This window comes from Dromiciops gliroides, chromosome 4 (assembly GCF_019393635.1).
Source record: "Dromiciops gliroides isolate mDroGli1 chromosome 4, mDroGli1.pri, whole genome shotgun sequence".
NCBI lineage: Eukaryota > Metazoa > Chordata > Mammalia > Microbiotheria > Microbiotheriidae > Dromiciops > Dromiciops gliroides.
Window position 1 is genome coordinate 156,038,354 of NC_057864.1, and position 26,074 is coordinate 156,064,427.

Here is a 26,074-nt window from a genome sequence, read left to right on the forward strand (position 1 = left end):
TCCTGCCCTGGAGTCAGAAGTCACAGCTCTATTGATTGCACTTACTGATTCAATCATTCCTTGACTTAGGACTTTACTTACCTATTTGGACCCTACTCCTTTCTTCTCTTATAGACATATATTTCTATAATCTGCTTCACTGTGTGGGTCTATGGTTATCACTTGTTATTTCCTATATTCAACTATCCCTTAGTCTAAATAGGATTGCAATATTTGGCAGACCATTCCTAGTGACTTAGTCTTCTGAAGTTGATCACTCCTGTCCAGCCTTATCCTATTGCTACTCACAACTCAACCTGATGCTATGTACCATAAACTTAGTGAGATAGAATGATGCACATGTATGATTATGAGAATTACATTGAGCTCTGAACATGTGCTCTCATCTCTATTCACTTCAGCCCTACTCCATGTTGTTGTTCTTTGGCCATTTCAGTCATGTCCAACTCTTTGTGACCCCTGTTTGGGGTTTTCTTGGCAAAGATACAGGAGTTGTTTGCCATTTCCTTATCCAAATCATTTTACAGATGAGGAAACTGAATCAAACAGGGGTAAGTGACTTGTCCAAAGTCACACAGGTAGTAGGTATTTAAGGCCACATTTGAACTTGGGAAATGAGTCTTCCTGACTTCAGGTCCAGCATTCTATCCACTGCACTACCTAGCTGTTCTCCTGCTGCTCCATATATGCCTCATCCTTAGCTCTCCCATTCTATCATTCCCTCTCAAATCCTCCCATTTACTCCTCCAAAAGATAACCAATATTTATACAGAGTGGCTGAAGAGTCAGTGCAATTTTGAGCTATTACATCTTTTTTAGTCAACATTTTATTTGATTTATTATATATCAACCTTTTTAAACAAGTGAAAACTACTTCAGGACTCTCGTTGTAACATCATATGAGGATTAATTAGTTGAGAGGCTCAGTTCTGTTCTAAACCATTTATTCTTTCTTTTTTTTTTTTGGTGAGGCAATTAAGGTTAAGTGATGTGCCCAGGGCCACACAGCTAGTAAGTATCAACTGTCTGAGGCCACATTTGAACTCAGGTCCTCCTGAATTCAGGGCCAGTGCTCCATCCAATGGGCCACCTAGCTGCCCCTAAACCATTTATTCTTAATGCCCATCAAAATATTTGGTTCCTTCATTATTTTTAAGCTAATAAATCTTGTAACCTATTATGTTAAACTACTAAAACTCAAAACTGTATTAAGACTTTTGGGCCACCCTATGCAGCCCTTTGAAGTTTTCTAAATATTTTACATATATTATCTCATCTGAGGTTTAAAAGAACCATATGAATTAGGTAATACAGTGCTAAGATCTCCACTTTACATATGAAGAAATTGTAGCTCAGAGAGGTTAAGCAATATTTCCATGATTAGATGGTCAACAATGGGATTTGAACCCAATTCTTTTTGACTCCAAAACTAGTACTCTATACACTATACTAGTGGTCTCAAAAGTAGGAACCTTCCCACCCCATGGAGTTGTGTGGCACAATCCCAGGGCAGTATTACAATGGTTTGGGTATATCTTTGAAATGTAAACAAAAACAATCAGTAAAAATTACCTTCTTCAAATCTCCAATAAATACATCTAGATTTTTATCTTAATGCCCAAAACAAATGTTATGGGTTGTTTTATTATGTGCTAAGTGTTTTGTGTTAAGTGCTGTTACCAGCTATTTTTTTTCTATCTCTCTATTTTCCAACTTCAAGAAGCCTGTATCATACTTCAAATGAATCATAGCAATCTTTCCCCTAATCAGATGTTTCTGAATATCTTTGCTTATTTTCTACAGAAAATGAAGCTATTTTGTAGAAAACAATTTGTCAGTTCTTAATGTTTTTCATGATCCATGGCATTTCTCTTTTCATTTCAATGTGACTGACCTTGTTTCATTATGGTCATGAATGATTATTCAAACACTTGACTCCCTTACACCAATAGCTGCTATAATATCTCTAACAGCCATTGAGGTGTGCTCTTTAAGAGCAACTGCTTTATACATTTCCTTGAAATATTATGCATTATTTAACAGAACAGAATTTAAAATGCAAGAACAGAGAACAATAAAACATATGTGTAAAGCATGAACTCTAGTAGTCAACTGACATAGAACTAAATAAAATTAAGGAAATCAGCTCAGTGTGATTAATATCACACTGGTTTTGAGCCATTATGATTTCAGCAGAAGCACACATGCATGAACAACATTGTAACAAAATTAAATCTGATCAAAATTATTGTTTGCTTTAGATAATTTCTACTGAGATCTTCACCACCCTCCCAGTTATCCAGTGGCATCACTGACTCTTCTATTTCACCCATATAATATATCCAAGTAGTGACCAAGTAGTATTAATAACTCTTTAAATCCTTTGACTTCAATCCCTTTCTCTGCACCAACACAGCCACCACCCTAATTCAGGCCCTCATCACATCTTCCTTGAACTATTGTATCATCATCCTAATTCATCTGCCTGTATCAAATCTCTCCCCAATCCAATTAACAGATTCCTGGCAAAGTGATTTTTCTAAAGCACAGAGCTGCCCAATTACCCCCTTCTTGTTAAACTCCAGTGGCTCCATATGGATTCTAGAATGAAATATAAACTCTTCTATTTGATCTTAAAAGGCCTTTATTACTTGGTTGCAACCTACCTTTCAAGTCTTAGTATAAATTATACTATTTCCTGTACTTAAAATTCAGCCAAATTAACTTTCTTCCTGTTCCTCCCACTCATACTAAAATACAAATATGAATAGGAAGTATGATAGGATCCATTAAGCAAAATTGTGTAATGAAAGAGGAATAGATTTATATATATATATATATTTTTAAGATTGCTGAAGTGAAATCATAAACAATTTACATTTCATTGTTTTTGCATTGCATATAGTGAATATTTACACAGGGAAATGTAACTCCTGCTAAAAAGCTCTTATTTTAACTGACTGTTATGATTTATTTAATTATTATTTTATATATACTTAAAATTTTAATATAAAAAATTCACCTATTTAGCTAGCTAGATTGGTACAATTAAGTGAACAATTACTTGCTCACAAATGATAATTACTTAAGCATATACCCAACCCTTTGAGACATTAATGAGAATTTTTCAAAAGTAATGCATTATAATTAATTGCATTGCTCATTGATATCAGTAAAAATTTATTAGTGAGGATGTTTGATGAAAGAAAAAATTCTCCATGGATATTCCCTCCTCAATTTAAAGTCTCCCTTAGCCCCTGAAACTCCTACCAAAATACTCATTTTGAAAAAAGGCTCCGGATAGCCATCTCTGATTTCTTTCCTAGTGCTGCTTTTTATTTTCTTGATTTACAATCATGCTGCCTTTGTTACCTTTTCATCCTGAAAGCTTCTTCTCACCCTGAAACATTCCTCTATGCCAGAGTCTCCTTCTCCTATTTGTGAGTTCTTCCTTGATCAACTTTAAAAAAGAGCTTAGGGGGCAGCTAGGTGGCGCAGTGGATAGAGCACCGGCCCTGGAGTCAGGAGTACCTGAGTTCAAATCCAGCCTCAGACACTTAACACTTACTAGCTGTGTGACCCTGGGCAAGTCACTTAACCCCAATTGCCTCACTAAAAAAAAAAAAAAAGCTTAGGCCAATCATCCTTCATTCATCTCTCTACTCACCTTCTGACTTTCCAGACTTTACCACAATGTCTCCATATTGGTATTTTCCTCTTCTCCTTCTCCTTCTTGCTTTTTGCTTTTATGCATACCTTCCTTTATTATTATATAAGCTCCTTGAGGGCAAGGACTGTCTTTCTTTTTGCTTATTTTTGGATCTCCAGGATTTAATGCAGTGCCTTGCATACAAGTACTAAATAAAAATTCTTATGCTTATTGACATATTTCATTAATAAAATAAAAATATTTAAATAGTGCATAATTCATCTTTATCTCATTCTTTTCAATTTTCTAGTTTATATACATTTTATATTAAAAATAATATATTAATATAATATATCAATAAATATACCTATACTAGGAAAGTGTACTCAAAAAAATTACTCTACACTACATTATCTCATAATACATTGTACTTCTATCCTTGAATCACTTTGCAGATTTTTTTTTTTAAATCCCTACCCAAGTTTAAAAAGTATTCATCCCTGGGAGTAGCACTAAACTTACATCTAGGTCAAATCAAGCAATATCTCTAGTACAACTATTTGTCCATAATTGTGAGAATTTGATATCATATGTTTTTAAAGGAAAACCCTCCCCAGCTGATCACTTTCCGGATTGCTATTTGGACATCCTTGTTCCTTAGGCTATAAACCATGGGATTCAACAATGGGGTAATAATGGTATAAGTCACTGTCACCAGTTGGTCTTTACTTGATGAAATCCTGGAAGGCCTTAGATAAACAAAGGATGCACATCCATAGTGGACTACAACAACTGTGAGGTGGGAGGCACAGGTAGAAAAGGCTTTCCTCTTCCCCTCAGCAGATGGAATCTTTAAGATGGTACTAACAATGAAACCATAGGAGATACATATAAAGGTCAGGGGGAAAACAAGTACCAGGACACCACAGATGAATATGACAAGTTCATTGATAGAAGCATCACCACAGGCAAGGTGAATAACAGGAGAAATATCACAGAAATAGTGTTCAATCTTGTTGGAGTTGCAGAATGGCAAAATGAAGACCAAGGTTGTGCCCACCAATGAAATTAGAAATCCACTAACCCCACAAGTGGCTGCTAACAGTCTGCAGACCCTCCAGTTCATGAGGATTGGGTAGCGCAAAGGGTGGCAGATGGCAGCATAGCGGTCATAACCCATCACACCAAGCAGCAGGCAGTTGGTAACACCAAAACCAAGGAAGAAGAACATCTGGACAGCACAGCTGATTAAGGAGATAGTCCGGAGCACAGAAAACAAGTTGATAAGCATCTTGGGCAGGACAACAAATGTATAACAGGTCTCTGAGACAGAAAGGACCCCTAGGAAAAAGTACATGGGTATATGGAGACTGTGCTCCAAGCAGATGACAGTGACAATGGTGATATTCCCACTGAGGATGATTAGGTAGAGACAAAGGAAGATAGGAAAAAGAACAAGCTGCTTTTCATGGAGATTGGAGAAGCCCAGCAACAGGAATTCAGTGATTGTGGTTAGGTTGTCTGGAGGAAGTTGTTCCCAGGGAATCTGCAGAGAAGAGTGAGGGAAGAAAAGAATACTCAGTTATGTAGACTAATGAAGCTGAGTGTCTTCATTCTGAATTTTCAAGGTAATTGTCTATACCCTGGCTTATTTCAATAACTACTTAAGGAGAAGGAAACCAAGGAGAAAGAATTTCTGTAATCCACATGGATTTAGGACATCGTTAAGAGATAACAACCAATAAGAGAGCAGCCAGGGATATATAGACCATGTTATATGATGATCATTTCCAAAAACAAGAGGTTTTTAGCTAGGAAAAGAAAATATCTATTAAAAGCATGAAAGGTGTCTTCAAGTACTTGAAGTGTTGTCATATAAAAGATAAGGTAGATATATTCTTGACTCCCAAGGACAGAATTTGGAGTAATCCATAGATGCTGAAGAGATAAAGAACAAGCTTGTCATAATGGAAGAGGCTCCTAATAAATCTGTAAACATAATAGAGATAAATCTAAAGTCTTGCACTTGGGTTCAAGAATTCAACTTCAGAAGTACAAGATGGTAGAAACTTTAATAAACAGTGGTTCTCTGAAAAAAAAAAAAGACACAGAGGCTGCAAATGCAAGAAGAGTCAGTAATATAGCAACCAAAAAAAAAAAAACCGCAGCCCAATTTTAGGTGTATTAAAGTGGAATAGGATTCAGAAAGAGAGAGATTTTAGTCCTATGGGCTTTATTCTGCCTGGTCTGATTCATCTGGAATTTAGGCTTTAATTATCATTGTCATATTTTGGAAAGGACATAAACAACATAGAGAGTGTCCAAAGAAGAACAACTAGAGTGATCTAGAGGAGGAACTAAAGCTCATTCTGTACAAAGATCACACAAGGAAACTGGGGAGATTTTCCTAGAGGAGAGAACACTAAGGGAATTAGTGGCCAATGTCTTCAAACATTTGGAAAGCATCTAAGAGCACATCAAGTCCAGCCTCCCTCCAAATTTAGGAATCTCTTGAACATTCTACAAAAGGAAGTTGGTGGCACAGTAGAAAGAGTGCTAGACCTGGAGTCAGAAGGACTAGAGTTCAAATCTAACCTCAGATACTTACTAGCTTTGTAACCCTAGGTTTGTAACCCTGGTCAAGTGACTTAACTTTTCTTTACCTCACTTTCCTCAACTGTTAAATGTAGCTAATAATAATACATACCTTGTGGAGTTGTTGTGAAGATAAAATGAGATGTTTGCAAAAAGTACTTAGCACAGCACAGGGTATATGGTAGGTACTATATAAGTGCTTATTCCTTTCCTCCTTCCCTAGAGTACTTATCGACACCTAGTCTTTCCTTGGAGATGGCTAGTGATATTCTTTCCTCTATCCACATAATTTATTCCAGTGACAGCATCTTAATTCCATTGGTAAGATGGAAGTTAATCTAATTGTCCACTCTGGTTTTTTTTATTTCATTTTTTTCTATCTGTGAGCTAATTTGTATTATTGACATGTAAAACACTAGAGTTATATAAACACTAGTTATTATCACTATTACTTTTATTATTATATTTGCTCTAAAAAGTTGGGGGTTTGATGATAGATAGATAGGATAGAGATAGATAGATAGATAGATAGATAGATAGATAGATAGATAGATAGATAGATAGATAGATAGATAGATAGATAGATAGATAGATGGCTGATTGAGGAATGACCCCCATATCAGTAATAAATCATTTTCTGTCCATTAAAGTACTTTACTTTTTGCTCACCATATTCATAGTCTTCTGATTCATTTCTCAGAGGAAATATTTATCATGCATAGGCTTCAGGATTCTTTAAATCTGTACATCTTTGGTCCCCATCATTACTCATTTCCCAACATTTTTTATTGTTCTTCCTTTGCTTTGTTAACCTTTCTTTGAAGTCACTGAATATCAAAATATATGTTTATTTAAAGAGGTTTATCAAATTATTTGAGATATTTCTCTCTTTGTGGAAGGGTAAGGCACTGATTGTTGGAGGGCTAAATCTGGCCAACAAATTAAGAATGTTTTTCTTACATTTTCAATACATGAACATATTATCATAAAATCTTTTTTAGCTGGGAGCCATGCAGAAAATGGTACTGGGTGAGATTTGGTACCACAGCCCATACTTTACTCAACTCTTATCTACTTCATACATTTCAATGAATGTTGGTGCATAAGAAGAAGAAAATAGAGCCAAGATGGTGGAGTAGAGGGAGTAACACAGCAGAACTCTGCCAATATTCCCTTCCAAATAAATTTAAAATAATGCCTCAAGTCAAATTTTGGAATGGCAGGGTCAGCAAAGGGTTATGGTAAGACATTTTCCCAATATAAAACAAATTAGGACGTTGGCATCTAGACATTATGTTTCAAGAAATTATCAAGGAAAACTGCCATGATATTCTAGAAGGAGAGGATAAAACATAATTGAAAGAACCTACTGATTACCTTCTGAAACAGTTCCCCAAATGAAAACTCCCAAGAATATTATAGCCAAATTCCAGAGTTCTCACATCAAGGAGAAAATATTGCAAGCAGCAAGAAAGTAACCATTCAAATATCATGGATCCACAGTCAGGATCACGCAAGATTTAGCAGTTTCCACATTAAAGGAATGGAGGGATTTGAATATTGATATACCAGATGGTGAAGGAGCTAGGATTACAACCAAGAATAACATACTCAACAAAACTGAATATAATCATTTGGGGGTGGGGAGGATATTTAATGAAACAGAGGACTTTCAAGCATTCCTGATTAAGAGAAGAGAGCTGAATACAAAATTTGGCATTCAAACATAACATTCAAGTGAAGCATAGAAAAATAAACATGAAAGAGAAATCATGAGGGATTCAATAAGGTTAAATTGTTTACATTCCTATAAGGGAAGATGGTACATGTGACTCCTAAGAACTTTATCATCATTAGAGGCATTTAGGAGAGATCTACAAAGACTGAGTGAATGGGTGTGTGTTGATTATGTTAAGATGATCTCAGATTAATATATTTGAAGATGGTGGAGAGTAGCCAGCAAATTCTGTGAGCTCCCCTTCTATTCCCTCAAAAAGAACATTACATCAAGCCTCTAAATGGATTCTGAAACTACAGAACCTGCAAAGAGACAGAGAGACACAGTCTTCCAACCAGAGATAATTTAGGAGACTTCAGGAAAGGTCAGTCTCACTCGGGCAAAAGGGAGCCTCAGGTCACTGCAGCACAGAGTGTGGGAGAGGGTGGGGCAAGTCATCAGAAAGCTGTGGGCCACAGCCGAGCAACTGAAGCCTTTGGATCCTGGCACAACAAGCCGGTGGTGCAGCAGAACAGTGGCAAAACCCACCTGCACCAGCCGAGAGGGCAGGTTGCCAGCTGGAGGGATACCCACAGCACAGGCACCAGAAGGCCTACTGATCCCAGCGCGCTCAGGCAGGAAGCCCAGGGCAACATCCACTGATCCCAGAGTGCTCAGACAGGAAGCCCAGGGCAGGGTGGTGAAAAATCTACAAGCCATAGAGGCCTCAGTGTAGAGAGCCAGTGACACAGGCCCTATATCTCAGCACAAGAAGCTTGAAACAGGGACCCTGGTGCCCCCCAGAGGAAACCTCAACTTTAAAAAAAATTTAAAAATAAAATAAGCTGCATTATGAGCAAAAAACAAAAAAGAACTCTCACCATTGAGAGCTTCTGTGTTGACAGGGAAGAGGCAAACACAAACTCAGATGAGAACAATACTCCCAAATTGCCTACATGTGAAGCCTCAAGAGGGAAGATTTTTGGTCTCATGAGCAAAAATCCTTCTGGGAGGAGCTCAAAAAGGATTTTAAAAATCAATTGAGAGAAATGAAAGCAACACAAGAAAATTATGAAAAAAGAATCAGCAGCTTGGAAAAGGAAGCACAAAGATTGACTGAAGAAAACAATTCCTTAAAAAATTCATCTGGCAAAATGGAAAAAAAAGGTATATAATCTCACTGAAGAAAACAATGCCTTAAAAAATTAATTTGGCAAAATGGAAAAAAAAGGTGCATAAACTCATTGAAGAAAACAATGCCTTAAAAATTAAAATTGGACAGTTGGAAGATAATGAATCCATGAGACACCATCAAAATGTGAAATACCTCATTTTAAAGACAACTGATCTGGAAAACAGATCCAGAAGAGACAATTTGAGTATATTGGACTGTCTGAAAGCCACGATCAGTAAAAGAATCTAGACACCATATTCCAGGAAATTATTAAGGAGAACTGCCCTGATATTATAACATCAGAGGATAAAATCATCATTGAAAGAATCCATCGAACACCTCCTGAAAGAGACCCCAAAAGGACCACTCCAAGGAATATTGTAGCCAAATTCCAGAATTATCAGGTGAAGGAGAAAATATTCCAAGCAGCCAGAAAGACACAATTTAAATATCAAGGAGCCACAGTCAGGATTGCTCAGGACCTGGCAGCTTCAACATTAAAGGACCGCAAGTCTTGGAATATGATATTCCAGAAGGCAAAGGAGCTTGGATTGCAGCCAAGAATCTATTACCCAGCAAAAATTATCATTCTCTTTCAGGGGAAAAGATGGGCATTCAATAACAATGGGGACTTTCAATGTTTCCTGATGAAAAGACCAGAACTGAATAGAAAATTCAATCTTAAGATACAAGACTCAAGAGAAGTCTAAAAAGGTAAACAGAGGGGAAAAAAATTTATTTAATTAGGTAAAACTGTTTACAACCCTACACAAGAAGATAATACTCATAACTCTTAAGAATTGTAAATGTATTTGGGCAGAGAGAAGGACTATACACAGAGGGTATAAATATAAATTGTCTTTGATATGATGATACAAAGAAAATTAAGGGGTTAAAAAGGGAGTCTATGGGGAGGAGAGGGAAGGGGAGGTGGACTGGGGTGAATTACATCATATGAAGAGTTGAAAAAAAACCTATTAAAATAGAGGGAAAGGAATGAGGGGAGAACATTGTTTCAACCATACCCTCATCAGATTTGATTCAAAGAGGGAATAACATATACATTCATTGGGATAAAGAAACTTAGCTCATTCTTTAGGTAAGCAAAAGGGGAAGGGAAAGGGGGGGACTGATAGAAGGGAGGACAAAAGCAAGGGAGAAAAGGGTAAAGAAAAGAGAGGGGGATGATAAAAAGGGAGGGCAGATTGGGGGAGGCAGGGGTAAGAAGCAAAACGTTGGTGGGGAAGAATAGGGTGAAAGAAGGGGGTAAAAGTACAAAGGGGGTAAATAGAATGGAGGGGAATAGACAGTTAGTAATAATAACTGTGAATGTGAATGGGATGTACTCTGCTATAAAATGGAAGGGAATTGCAGAGTGGATTAAAAAACAGAATCCTACAATATGCTGTTTACAAGAAACACATCTGAAGCATAGAGATACACACAGAGTAAAGGTAAAAGGCTGGAGCAGAATATATTATGCATCAGCTAAAGTCAAAAAAGCAGGGGTAGCAATCCTTATCTCAGACAAAGCACAGGCAAAAATAGATCTCATTAAAAGAGATAAGGAAGGAAACTACATCTTGCTAAATGGTACTATAGATAATGAAGTAATATCAATATTAAATATGTATGCGCCAAGTGGTATAGCATCCAAGTTCTTAGAGGAGAAGTTAAATGAGTTACAAGAGGAATTAGACAGTAATACTATACTAGTGGGGGATCTGAATCTTCCCCTCTCAGAATTATATGTCTAGCTGAAAAATAAATAAGAAAGAAGTGAAAGAGGTGAATAGATTACTAAAAAAGTTAGACATGATAGATGTCTGGAGAAATTTGAATGGGGATAGAAAGGAATATACCATTTTTTCAGCAGTACATGGCACATTTTCAAAAACTGACCATGTATTAGGGCACAAAAACATCATAGTCAAATGTAGAAAGGCAGAAATAGTAAATGCATCCTACTCAGATCATGATACAATAAAAATTAGATGTAAGAAAGAGCCATGGAAAAGTAGACTGAAAATCAATTGGAAACTAAATAGTATCATTCTAAAGAATGAATGGCCCAAACAACAAATCATAGAAACAATCAATAACTATATCCAAGAGAATGACAATAATGAGACAACATACCAAAATCTATGGGATGCAGCCAAAGCAGTGCTTAGCGGAAAATTTATCGCTCTAAATGCTTATATGAATAAAAAATAGAAAGAGGCGATAAATGAATTGGACATGCAACTTAAAAGCTAGAAAAAGAACAAATTAGAAATCCTCAATTGGATACTAATCTAGAGATCCTGAAAATTAAAGGAGAAATTAATAAGATTGAAAGCAAGAAAACTATAGAATTAAACAATAAAAGTAAGAGCTGGTTTTATGAAAAAAACAATAAAATATATAAAATATTGGTTAATTTGATTTTTAAAAAAGAAAGAAAAAAACAAATTACCAGTATCAAAAATGAAAAGGGTGATGTTACCTCCAATGAATTGGAAATTAAATCAATAATTAGGAATTATTTTGCCCAACTGTATGCCAACAAATTTGACAATCTAAATGAAATGGATGAATATTTACAAAAATACAAACTGCCCAGGTTAACTGAAGAGGAAATAAAATCCTTAAATAAGTCCATATTAGAAAAAGAAACTGAACAAACCATTAATGAATTCCCTAAGAAAAAATCCCCAGGGCCAGATGGGTTTACAGGTGAATATTACCAAACATTTAAAGAACAATTAATTCCAATATTATAAAAATTATTTGGAAAAATAGATGAAGAAGTTTTACCAAATTCGTTTTTGATACAAATATGGTGGTGATACCAAAACCAGGCAAAGCAAAAACAGAGAAAGATAATTATAGACCAATTTCCCTAATGAATATTGATGCTAAAATTTTAAATAAAATATTAGCAAGATTACAGCAAGCGATCACCAGGATAATACATTATGACCAGGTGGGATTTATACCAGGAATTCAGGGCTAGTTCAACATTAGGAAAACTATTAGCATAATCAACCACATCAATAAGAAAACTAACCAAAATCATATGATTATCTCAATAGATGCAGAGAAAGCTTTTGACAAAATACAGCACCCATTTCTAATAAAAACACTAGAGAGCTTAGGAATAGGTGGAGCTTTCCTTAAAATAATAAGCAGTATCTACATAAAACCATCAGCAAGCATTATATGCAATGGAGATAAGTTAGAGGCCTTGCCAATAAGATCAGGGGTGAAACAGGGATGTCCATTATCACCCTTATTATTTAATATTGTCCTAGAAATGTTAGCTTTAGCAATCAGAGAAGAAAAAAGAAGTAAAGGAATTAGAATAGGCAAGGAGGAAACAAAACTATCACTCTTTGCAGATGATATGATGGTATACTTAAAGAATCCTAGAGAATCAACTCAAAAATTACTTGAAACAACAACTTTAGCAAAGTAGCAGGGTATAAAATAAAACCACACAAATCATCAGCATTTCTATACATGACCAACAAAATCCAGCAGCAAGAGATAGAAAGAGAAATTCCATTCAAAGTAATGGTAGATAATATAAAATAGTTGGGAGTCTACTTGCCAAAACAAACCCAGGAACTCTATGAACACAACTACCAAACACTCTTCACACAAATCAAATCAGATCTAAATAATTGGAAAGATATCAATTGCTCATGGATAGGCAGAGCTAATATAGTAAAAATGACAATACTGCCTAAATTAATTTACTTATTCAGTGCCATACCAATCAGACTACCTAAAAATTATTTTATAGAGCTAGAAAAAATAATAACAAAATTCATCTGGTAAAACAAAAAATCAAGAATATCTAGGGAAATAATGAAAAAAATGCACAGGAAGGTGGGTTAGCTGTACCAAACCTAGAGCTTTACTATAAAGCAGCAGTCATCAAAACTATCTGGTACTGGCTAAGAAATAGAGTGGAGGATCAATGGAATGGGCTAGGCTCAGGAAATGCAGTAGTAAATGACACTAGTAATGTAGTGTTTGATAAACTCAAAGACTCCAGCTTCTGGGATAGGAACTCAGTATTTGACAAAAACTGCTAGGAAAACTGGAAGATAGTATGGCAGAAATTAGACATAGACTAACATCTTACACCTTATACTAAAATAAGGTCAAAATGGACAAATGATTTAGACATAAGAGGTGATACCATAGGTAAATTAGGAGAGAAAGGAATAGTCTATCTTTCAGATCTTTGGAAAGGAGAACAGTTTATGACCAAATAAGAGATAGAAAATATTATAAAATGCAAAATGGATGATTTTGATTATGTTAAATTAAAAAGGTTTTGTACAAACAGAAGCAATGCATCCAAAATCAGAAGGGAGGCAGAAAGCTGGGAAACAATTTTTATGGCCAGAACTTCTGATAAAATCCTCATTTCTAAAATATATAGGGAACTAAATCAAATTTATAAGAATCCAAGTCATTCCCCAATTGAGAAATGGTCAAAGGATATGAACAGGCAGTTTTCTGATGAAGAAATCAAAGCTATATATTCCTATATGAAAAAATGCTCTAAATCCCTAATGATTAGAGAGATGCAAATTAAAACAACTCTGAGGTACCACCTGACACCTATCAGATTGGCTAAAATGACAAAAAAGGAAGATAATAAATGTTGGAGAAGCTGTGGGAAAATTGGAACAATAATGCATTGTTGGTGGAGCTGTGAACTGATCCATCCTTTCTGGAGAGCAATTTGGAATTATACCCAAAGGGCTATAAAGTTGTGCATACCCTTTGACCCAGCAATACCACTTTTGGGTCTTTTTCGCAAAGAGATCATGGAAAAGGTAAAAGGACCCACATGTACAAAAATATTTATAGCTGCTCTTTATGTGGTGGCAAGGAATTGGAAGTTGAGGGGATGCCCATCATTTGGGGAATGGCTGGACAAGTTGTGGTATATGAATGTAATGGAATACTATTGTGGTGTAAGAAATGATGAGTAGGAGGAGTTCAGAGAAACCTGGAGGGTCTTGAGAGGGCTGATGATGCCTGAGATGAGCAGAACCAGAAGAACATTGTACACAGTATGATCAACATTGTGTGTTGATCTACTGTGGTGGACTATATTCTTCTCACCAATGCAATGGTACAGAAGAGTTCCAGGGGACTCATGATGGAAGAGGATCTCCAAATCCAGGAAAAAAAACTGTGGAGTATAGATGCTGATTGAACCATATTATTTCTTTTGTTTTTGGTGCTGTTGTTTCTCTATTTTGAAGTTTATCCTCATTGCTCTGATTTTTCTCTTATAACATGACTAATGCAGAAATATATTTAATGTATATATACATTATATATATACAATACATTTAATATATACATATATACATACATACATACATATATATATATATATATAATCTATATCAGATTACCTGCTGTCTAGGGGAGGGGGGAAGGAGGGGAGGAAGGGAGAAAAATCTGAAATTGGAAAGCTTGTATAAACAAAAGTTGAGAATTATCTTTATATTTAACTGGAAAAAATACTTTATTTTTTAAAAAGCGATGATCTCAGAAATAAATGAAGGGGTGAGTAACATGGATGTACTGGGAGAAGGAGGAAGAAAGATAGAATGGGAGAAATTTTCTCATATAAAAGAGGCACTCAAGGAAGAGCTTTTACAATGAAGGGAAAAACTGAGGGAAGTGAGCTATGCTTGAACCTCACTCTCATCATAATTTATTGAAAGAGAGAAGAATATATTATACATAGAAAGTTGCTTACAGAAATCTGTCTTATCTAATAGCCATATAGGAGAGGAAGAAGATAAGAAAAGGGGGGGAGGGGTGATAATAAAAGGGAAGGAAAATGAGCAAGGCAGTGGTCAGATGCAAAACAGACTTTTGAGAAGGAACAGGTTAAAGAGGGAGAGAGAAGGATAAACAGAAGAAAATAGGATGGATGAAAATACATAGCAAGTAATCATAACTATGAATGTGAATGGGATGAACTCAGCCATAAAACAAAAGCAGATTGCATAATGGATTAGAAACTAGATTCCAACAATATGTTGTTTATAAGAGACATGCTTGAAATAGAAAGACACACAGAGTTAAAATAAGAGGCAGCAGCAGAATCAATTATGCTCCAGCTCAAGTCAAAAAGGCAGGGGTAGGTAGCAATCATGATCTCAGATAAAGGAGAATTAAAAATAGACCTCATTAAGAGAGATTTTGCTAAAAGATCCCATAGATATGAAGTAATATCAAAAAAATGTACAGCAAGTTTCTCTTATAAAGGTCTCAAATACATAGAGAACAGAATCAAATTTATTTTTAAAAAGCCATTCCCCAATTCATAAGTGACCAAAGGATATGAAGAGGCAGTTTTCAAAAGTAATCAAAGCAATTTACAATCATATGAAAAATGCTCTGTCACCACTGCTTAGAGAAATGCAAATTAAAACAATTCTGTGGTACCACCTCACACCTTTCAGAAATGACCAATGCTGGAGGAGATGAGGGAAAATAGGTAAACTAATTAATTGTTTGTGAAGTTGTGACCTGGTCCAACCTTTTTGGAGAACAATTTGAAACTATGCACAAAAGGCTATAAAACTGTGCATACCCTTTGGCCTACTACTTTCTATACCCTAAAGAGATTTTTTCAAAACAGAAAAGGACCTATACAGTAGCTCTTTTTGCAGTGGCAAAAAAAACTGAAAATTGAGGAGATGTCCATCAGTTGAGGAATGACTAAAAACGTAGTGGTATATGATTGTGATGGAAGACTATTGTGGTAAAGAAATCACAAGGGGGGATGTTTCACAAAAACCTGGGAAGACCTCCATGAAGTGAACTGAACAGAACTATGAGATGTCTACATGCAGTAACAGCAATATTGTAATGATGATCAAGGGTGAAAGACTTAGCTTCTCTAATGAAAACAATGATTCAAGAAGATTGCAAAGGACTTGTGCAAATTGAGTGCAAATTGAAGTATACTATTCTCTGTTTATTTTTCTTGCTAGTATGGAAATATGTTTTGCAGAATTCTCCAATTATAATTGTTATCCTATTGCTTCCCTTCTCAGTGAGTGGAGGCAGGGTAGGAGGAAGGGGAAGAATTTAGAACTCAAAACTATTTTTTAAACAATGCTAAAAATAACTCAATCATATTTTTAAAGATAATAAAAGTGACAAATTATTGTCCACAATTAAAATATTTGAAACTTGACCTATTTCAGCTAAGTGACAGTAAAGAAAAATTAAAATTGAGTGGGCTATATTACAACAGCCTTCTTTTTTTTTTTGGTGGGACAATGAGGGTTAAGTGACTTGCCCAAGGTCACACAGCTAGTTATTGTCATGTGTCTGAGGCCAGATTTGAACTCATGTTCTTCTGAATCCAAGCCTGGTGCTTTATCCACTGCACCACCTAGCTGCCCTACAAAAGCCTTCTAATTAGTCTCTCTCCCTCAGGTGTCTCCTTCCTCCAGGCCATCCTCCTCATAGCTACCAAAGAGATTTTCGTAGAGTGCCGATTTGACCATGTCAGCCCCCTCCCCCTTCTCAGTGAACGGCTATGGCTCCTCACTTCTTCTAAGATGAAATAGAAAATCCTCTATTAACATTTAAGTCCTTGATGGCCTGACTTTCTAATTTTTCCTTCCTAGTATTTTCACACTTTACTGTCTATACATTGCATTGATATTTATTATCCCATATACTGCATTCCCTCTCTCATCATCATGTCACTGGAAGAGCTATCTGCCAAGCCTGCAGTGATCTGTTCCTCACCTCCACCTTTTAACCTACTTCAAGGCAATTCAAATGTCAGTTTCTGCAGGAGGCTTTTCTCAGGTCCCCATGCACTTGCAGCTTCTCATCTTCTTCACAAAGTTCTTTCCTTTCTCTATGTATCTTATGCATATTCATTTGTTCATATCTATTTAGTCAGTTATTTTATGTATCTATTTATTTATATTTTATTTTCCTCTTTATTACATAAATTTTAGATAGGGACAATTTCTTCTTGTTTTGGTCTTTCTTTTTATCTCCATTGATTATCAAAGTACCTGTCACTGTGCAAACACTTGATCAATGTTTGATTCAATGAATGATTGATTGATAGAAATAGGACTGTTGAACTTCTGATGTCTTATTCCCATCTCTTATCATCATGAAGTCATTGCTGATTAGTTACCTGGTGTTGAACTCATGGCTTTATTTAAAGAACATCAAACTTTTGACATTTGAGTATCTTCGAAGATAATTTTAAAAACAAAATTGACTCTTGTCAGAATTTTGGTAGTGTTAGGCAAGCTCTCAGAAAGTCATGAAGATAGTAATGTTCACTTTTTCATCTTCAATGCCTTTTTATTAAAAAAATCCCTAATTACATGTAAAAATCATTTTCAACATTCATTTTTAAAACTTTCAGTTCCAAATTCTCTTCTTCAATATCTTTTCCCCTTATAACCTCACACACACACACTGTGAATCCTACAATCTCTTCTAAAATCAAAGAATTGGGGTAGTTAGATGGAACAGTGGACAGAGTGCCATTTCTGGAGTCAGGAAGACCAAAGTTGAAATCCAGCCTCAGAGACATACTAGTCATGTGACCCTAGTCAAGTTATTTAAATCTATTTGCTTCTACAAAAACATCAAATCAAAGAATCTCACAGTTATAAGAGATTAGAGATCACCTACAACAACCTCATAAATTCCCACTATTACATATTCAACAAATGATCATCCCAACCTCAGCTTGAACACATACAGTGACAGTGGACTCACTAATTCATGAGGTAACTCTCTTGTGTTCAGAAAATCCATTTGGAAAGAACATCTTCCTTATAATGAATTGAAAACTATCTTTTGGGATTTTTTTTCTCTTTGAGTCTTAATCTTCCCTTCTAGTTCCAGGCAGAAGTCTAATCTGTCTTCCACTTAGCAAGCTTTCAAATACTTCAAGACTCACATCACTTCGACCTAAGGCTTATGTCCTGCATCTATTTTGACTTTGAATCCCTCTATACCACCAACCCAGGCAGGCTTCATTGTATACTGGAGTACAATGTTGCAGTAGAGACAATGCTGGTCATTAAGCCCAAAGACCAGACCTCAAATCCCCAATCATTTTATCACTTAGGGGTTTGTGAGAACTTGGACAAGTTCTAAATATCTTTCTAAACATCAGTAGCCTCGTTTGTAAAATAAGGAGAGTAAAACTTACACTCAACATACCAGACTCCTTTAATTTATTTCATAGAAAGAAAGAATATCAGCATTGGAAAGGATTTATAGGACTTACCTAGTCCTTTTGCATCGGAAGAAGAAAATGTTGTGTGATACCCATTCCTCATAGTAATCCAGCAACTGTTTGAAAACATCCACTGAGGAAGAGTACACCCTCAACCAATATAGTACATTTAAATTCTGAACAACTCAAATAAAAGGAAGTTTTTCCTTGCATCAAAACTAAATAAGCTTTTCTACAAATTCCATTCCCTGGCCACAGTTAAGAAGCCCTCTTGAACAAAGCACAACGATATTAATCCATGTTCCACATAAGAGCCCTTCAAATACTTGAAGACAGTTATCATGTCTCAATATAATTCAAGTTAATAGCTATTTACTAATACCTACTATGTGCAACAAGCAATTATCATGTGGCATGGTTGTCAAACCTCTCAACCTCTGGACACACTACAGCCTGTCACTGAGGAAAACAACTTTGTGAATTTACTCCTGTTTTCATTTAAAGACTAATTCTCACAAGGACTCAATATGTTACTTCTCAACCCATTGTCCTTCATTGCGTTTCATGCCAATTTGCATGCTTCCTCTGATGGCCCCATCTTCCTTTCCACTTATGCACCTGTAATCCCTTCTTCCTAGTTCAAATGTCACTTCCTCCGGGAAATCTTCCTTGATCTTCTAACTTGAACTGATTTCTCCCTTCTATGAATACATATAAGTTCTTAGGGTTTTTTTGTTTTCATCACTTACCAATAAAAGAAATTTGGAAAAATATTTGTAATGATGACAACTGTGAAAGTGAGTTATTCTGATCAATACAATGGTACAAGACAATTCTGAAGGAAGACAGTATATAGGACTTTAAGGTTTGCAAAGTGCTTTACATATATTATCTCATTTGATCCTCACAACAGCCCTAGGAGGTAGGTGCAATTATTATCCCCATTTTACAAATAAGGAAACTGAGGCTAGGGTTAGACTGCTAATCAGTGTCTAAGTTAGGATTAGAACTCACATTGCAGGCTATACATTCCATCTACTGTGCCAACAAGCTGCCTTTATGCCACTTACAACATAGTACCTTGTATATGTCTTTGTGCTTGCCTTATCCATCTAAACGGCCCATAAGGTTCTTAAGGGCAGCTATTATTTCTTTTATATCTGTATCTTCAATGACTGAGAGACTACCTGGCATTAAGCAGATTTGCACAAATAGTTGTTGAATGAGTAAATTAATGTTTGCTAGTATAACTCTAGGTTCAAATCCTATCATTTCTACTTACTAGACATATGTACTAAAATGAGGAGGAATACATGATCTCTAAAGCTACTTCAATTTTAAATCTATGACACTTTTTTTGGTGAAGCAATTGGGGTTAAGTGATTTGCCCAGGGTCACATAGCTAGTAAGTGTTAAGTGTCTGAGGCCGGATTTGAACTCAGGTCCTCCTGAATCCAGGGCCAGTACTCTATCCACTGTGCCACCTAGCTGCCCCCAAATCTATGACACTTTACCTTGCTGTCTTGGCCCCAGGCTAATGATACTACACTAGATGGGAGAGAAGAATTCAAGGCTCCCTCTCCCAGTATTGCTGCTTTGTAAATGTGCCACCTAGTATTTTACACAAATGTCCTGTATCTTCAAAAATGTGGCAGATTTCTAAAGGACAGAGATGAGGCCTTTTATATCTGCTGTGTCTATTGACCTAAACCTGGTATTAAATTATAGTTCATCCTTAAGTAGCACTTTGGAGTTTTTAGACAGGACTCTCAAATCCATCATCTCAGATATTGTGTCAACAATCCAGTGAGGAAAGTATTATAATTCTTTGCCAGGTATGGGTTGGACTAAATGCTTGCTTCAATCCCTTTCAACTCTAAAACTCCATGATTCCATGTTCCTATAAATCTGTGATCTCCATTTTACAGATAAAGTAACTGAGGTGGGGGCAGCTAACTAGCACAGTAGATAAATCACCAGCCCTGGATTCAGGAGGACCCGAGTTCAAATCCAGATCAGACACTTGATACTTACTAGCTGTGTGACCTTGGGCAAGTCACTTAACCCTCATTGCCCTCACAAAAATAAATAAATATATTTTTAAAAAGTAACTGAGGTGGCCCAGAAAGAGTGAGTGGCTTTCAAATGCTTAGACTGCTGGTACATCATAGAGTCAGTACAGAAACATGAGTTTTCTCATTCCTAATCCTAGATTTTTCCCATTCTATACCAGAGCCCAAGACCAAAGCCACTCTAGGTTCTGAGCCCAGAAAATCCATTTTGCTGATGACTGAAAGACCAAGTGGCTGATTACTGACAATGGAATAATATTACAAGTACCACGAAGAACTTCATTAGCCCACTGGGCCCCCTTACCTCATCACAGCTCTGGTTCTTCATGTCTGATAATGGTGCTGTGGCAAAATCATACCCAGAGTAAGACAGGAAAGTGAGGTCCAAGGAAAGGAAGTTTTTCTAGATGGGAACATGATCATTTTATAAACAAAATTCTCCATTATCTTCATCAGTTCTTTCCCTCTTGTATATGCCTTGGGGCCCTGTGACTTCTCTGTGGCTTTTTAATATAATGGGGCAAGAGGTGGGGGATGCCATTAGTGGACCAATACATTTCAAGTCAGATGCTTTAAATCAACCTGGAATGCCTAGAAGAAAGTTGCAGATTTGGGGCAGGGGATGATAGGGGAGAAGGGTATGTTGGGGAGAGAAGTGTGGATCTGAAACAGAAAGACTCTTATACACAGAAATGAAGGCAATGTATGCATATGGGTAGTTTGGAAGAAAGGCTGTCGTGAAAGGGGATGATGAAAAAGAGGTTAATAATAAAGCAACTCACCTGAAAGTTGAAAGGAGAAGACAAAGGAAAGACAAAGGAAAGAAAAGTCACACAGTATCCTCCAGGTACACAAGAGGTTCCAAGGGGGACACTGAGTTAGGGTTGGCTTGATCCTTAGTTCCCTACATTTATCCAAGTGCTTATTGGACACAATGGCTTCTCTGTGACCACTCCAACAGCAATACTGCCTTTCTTACCTTTCTGCTTTTTCCTCATTTTGGTTCCATAATCTCCCAGCTCTACCTCCCAACCCTCCAGCATTCTTTAAGCCTTTTATGCTTCTCTCCATCACTTGCTACCTCATATTTGCCTCCCCTTATTTGCTAGATGAGAATAAAAAAGCAGATTAAAGCTCAGAAGGAACTTGAGGACAACCATGAGATGAACAGATGAGTACTTAGGTGCAAGTTTTGCTGTCCTACACTGCATGGTCAAGAGTCACAATCCACTGTCTTAATAATGTCCTCTCCTTTCCCACATAAGGAGCTTCAAAACCCTGTCTCAGATCCCACATTAAGTATAAGTGCCCATTAGCACTAGTATCCTACTTCTCAGTTTCTGCTCCATCTATTCCATTGATCTCCCAACTGACATTCTCTATAACAATCTATTTTCCATATGCTCTGGGGGTGCCTCCATACTCCCTAGAGCCTATGACCTCAATAAAAGAGACCAAAATCATTTTAGATATACTCACATCCTACTAGCATCACCTTATTTCCTTTTGTATAGTCCCCTTAGCCTCCTCTCCACGGACATTCCTCTAAACTCTTGTCCCAATGAGCATTATTAATGGACTTTTATTTTATCTCTCTAGCATCTGTGGCCCCAGAGCCTTTATCAGAAATTTTGTTCATATGACCCTAGAGGATCATTACTACATTAAATTTAGCATAGGTTCTTCCACCCAATTTACTTAATAGAATACAATGAGAACAAGCAGGTCTGGTACAATGAGCTTATAATTCTATGACCAAGATAAAGAAATTGGGTCATTCATAGGAAGGATTTTCTGATTTCCTCTCCATGGTTCCCTGTGGACTCATTAAGGAGCTAGAACCTAGTGAGGACCTTCAACAGAAATAACAAATCTATCCCCTCAGGTTTCTCTGCCCCCAAGTCCCGACTTTTTTATTATGAAAGCTAGACATAGAGCACCCTGGGCTGTTCTCTGTCACTCTCATCACTTCCCTTATTTCTTGCCTCTGCATCCAAGGAGGAGTGGATTATGAGGAATTAAAGAGAGATAATTTGGACTAGGAGATACAGAAGGGACCCTACAATCATAGAACTAATGGACAAGGGTTGAAAAGAGAAAGAAGTAGGAGTATTTCTAGATGTTAGTCACAGAATAACCTCTCAAAATGTCAGTAAATGCCTTCCTTGAGTCAGGGAGCTAAAGAGTTATTTGACCTGGAACCTATTCATGAGCATTTAGCTGGAGAAGAATCTCAAGTGGGTCTTCCTGCTAAAATAAGGCAGGCTCCCATCAATCCCCTATTCTCATAGGAAACAAGCCAAAGGTTATGTCATAAGAGCAGAAAGGATACGTTTTAGAAACAAAGGTCTCAGTTCCATTTGAAAAAGGATGGTTAGTAGAGCTAGTACCCTAGTCACAGAGAGCTGCTAAAACTAAAGTCACTCCTTACTGGTGCTTTATTGTCTTAATAGATAGAAAAAGACCTTGGAATATGTGTGTGCCCTATTCTATGGAAATGTGAAAAGTGTAACTTTATATTCATTTTTCCACTGAGTCAGGCTGGTTCAGTACTATGCTGAAATATCAAAGCTCAGTGAAAAGAGTGCTGGTCATAGCAGAGCTCAAGTCCAAGTTCATTTGCTCAGACAGTTATGTGACCCTATTCAAGGCATTAAAAGACTTGGAACTTTGGTTTCTTTATCTGTAAAGTGGGAATAATAAAATAATACTTATGTTACCTACATCACAGGGTGTGGTGTGTGTTTTGTAAAGCTAAATTACCTAAAAATGTGAGTTATTAATAACACCACTTCTCAATGCCTTCCAACTGTGGGTATCCAGTCAGCGATTGCTTCTGTCTCTACAAGGAAGCCACTTCAGAATTCCTCAAAGTGAATCTAGTGCAGTGAATTCAAGGTTTAGTTGTATTGGTCAGCATCTGCTGACCTGCATATCCTGCAATGTGGATCTGATGGATATTTGTGACCTGTGTGCTAGTTGACAATTATACCAACCCTTGTCCTTCCCCACCTGCTCCTGAGTCATTTCCTTTTTAGTTCATAGCTTGGATCCTAAGGCAATCATCCAATATACTCTGCTGTTGCATTTCTTCTCATAACATAACTTTTCAGTCCTCAAAAATAATAATTCAAGGTATATCAAATTTGATGGAGAATATCACTTGACAGACTGCTTCAATAACTTAATATTTAAACAAAAAATAACATAATAGATGTAAACATCAGAATAGTATATACAAAGAGAAAAGTATCATTAGTAATAATAATAATATAGTAAGACAATGTTAAGAGCATATATAGTATGCATACATATATAATATATAGTAGTAATGCTATATTTATAGTAATAGTAATACATATGATACTATACTTACATATTTACACATGCATAAAAAGGCATGTACCAAGAAGACATTAAAAAGTAACTACAGGGACAGCTAGGTGGCACAGTGGATAGAGCACTGGCTCTGGATTCAGGAGGACCTGAGTTCAAATCCAGCCTCAGACACTTAACACTTACTAGCTGTGTGACCCTGAGCTGGGCAAGTCACTTAACCCCAATTGCCTCCCTAAAAAAAAAAAAAAAAAAAAAAAGTAACTACAACCCATTGTATAAGACAACATGAAAATCATAAAAATAGATAATATAGTATAGGTTGAAATTATAAAATAATATCATATATAAATAATCAGATACTACACCTTTTTGAAGTAATAAATACTTCTAATACATCATCTTATCTCCTCAACTAGCTATTATGCGGCTAAAAATACATATATGTAATTGATTGATGTGTGTGTTGTATTCATATATAATTATTTGATGTGCATTGTGTATATGTCTATCCATGTATATATGTACAAATTTACATACATGAATATATCTGCATGTATGCACGGTTTCAAAAAGCAACTTCTGCAGAGATTATAAAAACTGTTATTCTCTCTTTAAGAACAGAAAGCCAGGGGCAGCTAGATGGCACAGTGGATAGAGCACTGCCTTGGAGTCAGGAGTACCTGAGTTCAAATCCGGCCTCAGACACTTAACACTTACTAGCTGTGTGACCCTGGGCAAGTCACTTAACCCCAATTGCCTCACTAAAAAAAAAAAAAAAAGAACAGAAAGCCAAATGGAATGTTGAGAAATTAAGTTGGTACTGATAATAGAAAATCAGTTGGGGGGAAAATGGCCTATGATGAAGTGCTTCTTATAGAGTTAGGGAGAAGTTGTATGTTTTATCTCTTTTCCATGATGAGCTATAAAGAATCTGTGGAGAAGACAAATTAGAAGGTAAGGAGAAAAGTCTTCCTTGTTAGAACTACTTTCACTGTGGTGTTATAAAGAAACATTATTAAAAATATATAACAGAGGGAAGCTGGGTGGTTCAGTGGATAAAGCACCAGCCCTGGATTCAGGAGGAACTAGTTCAAATCCAGCCTCAGACAATTGACACTGACTAGCTGCGTGACCTTGGGCAAGTCACTTAACCCCCATTGCCTGAAAAAAAAAAATATATATATATATATATTAAAAACACAAGTTGGGGAGGAGCTGACAAATACATTATATTCTGGAAAGACTTCTTTACTGTGTTTACTAAAGAAAAGTCAAAGAAATAAAATTTAATTTAGCTTATTTTCTTAAGAAGCTGAATTTATTGTGATGTTGAGAAGAAATATAAGGAGCATTCTGTTTTTAAAGAGCATTCTTCTATGATTAGAATTAGCTGAGTTATGTGAAACCATGTTTCCAAAGGAGTGAGGAAAAATCATCTATTTTTATAGTTATGATGTTTGTCATAGTAAAAATATCATAAATATATTCATTTATATTATCGATTCCATGAGTTTATATATTTAGCTATTTTAATGTTTACTTCTAAAACAAAAGTATAAACTAAGAGGAAAGGATGCATCTTTAGGTCATCAAAATTAAGTTTTTAATAAACTGGTATGGGACCTTATTTAATTAATTAATGAAAATAATATTGCAAATTTGTTAATAAGAAAAAAATTAATCATTCAATCAACAAGTATTTATTAAGAATCTGCCATGTACAGGAACCATGTGATTTACTGAGGACACAAAGAGAGGCAAATACAATTCCTACACCGAAGAAGTTCACAGTCTAATGGACAAGACAGTACACAAACAGCTATGCACAAATTCTGTAACTCACATATGTTTATATCTATAAGTATCTATATGTGCATATGTGCCAACATACATATGATAATTTGGAGAAAATCAACAAAGAGAAGGCATTATTATTGAGGAAAACCAGAAGAGCTTTCTTTAAAGGTAAGATTTTAGTTGATACTTGAAGGAAGCCAAGGAATCCAGGAAGCAGAAATGAGGAGAGAGCAAATTATAGACATGAGATAAAGCCAGTTAAAATGTAAGGAGTTTGGGGACAGCTAGGTGGCACAGTAGATAGAGCACTGGCCCTGGATTCAGGAGGACCTGAGTTCAAATCCGGCCTCACGCACTTGACACTTATTAGCTGTGTTACCCTGGGCAAGTCACTTTACCCTCATTGCCCTGCCCCAAAACAGAACAGACAGATAGATAGCATAGATAGAATAGATAGATAGATAGATAG

General features: G+C 36.2%; 1 protein-coding gene across 1 annotated transcript; it reads right to left on the bottom strand.

The window, feature by feature from the left end:
* Nucleotides 1-4,235: 4,235 nt before the first annotated feature.
* Nucleotides 4,236-20,797, bottom strand: LOC122754734 (olfactory receptor 10R2-like). Its single transcript, XM_044003205.1, has 2 exons — nucleotides 20,774-20,797; nucleotides 4,236-5,195 (listed from the first exon to the last, which is right to left on the bottom strand). The coding sequence occupies exons 1-2, from the start codon at nucleotides 20,795-20,797 to the stop codon at nucleotides 4,236-4,238; spliced, it is 984 nt and encodes a 327-aa protein (XP_043859140.1).
* Between the last annotated feature and the right edge of the window lie 5,277 nt (nucleotides 20,798-26,074).

Coding starts and splice junctions, on each gene's coding strand:
- LOC122754734 (XM_044003205.1), bottom strand. CDS start 20,797: ATGAAGAACCAGAGCTGTGATGAG. Junction 5,196..20,773: donor AGAACCAGAGCTGTGATGAG/GTAAGGGGGCCC, acceptor TCTTCTCTGCAG/ATTCCCTGGGAACAACTTCC.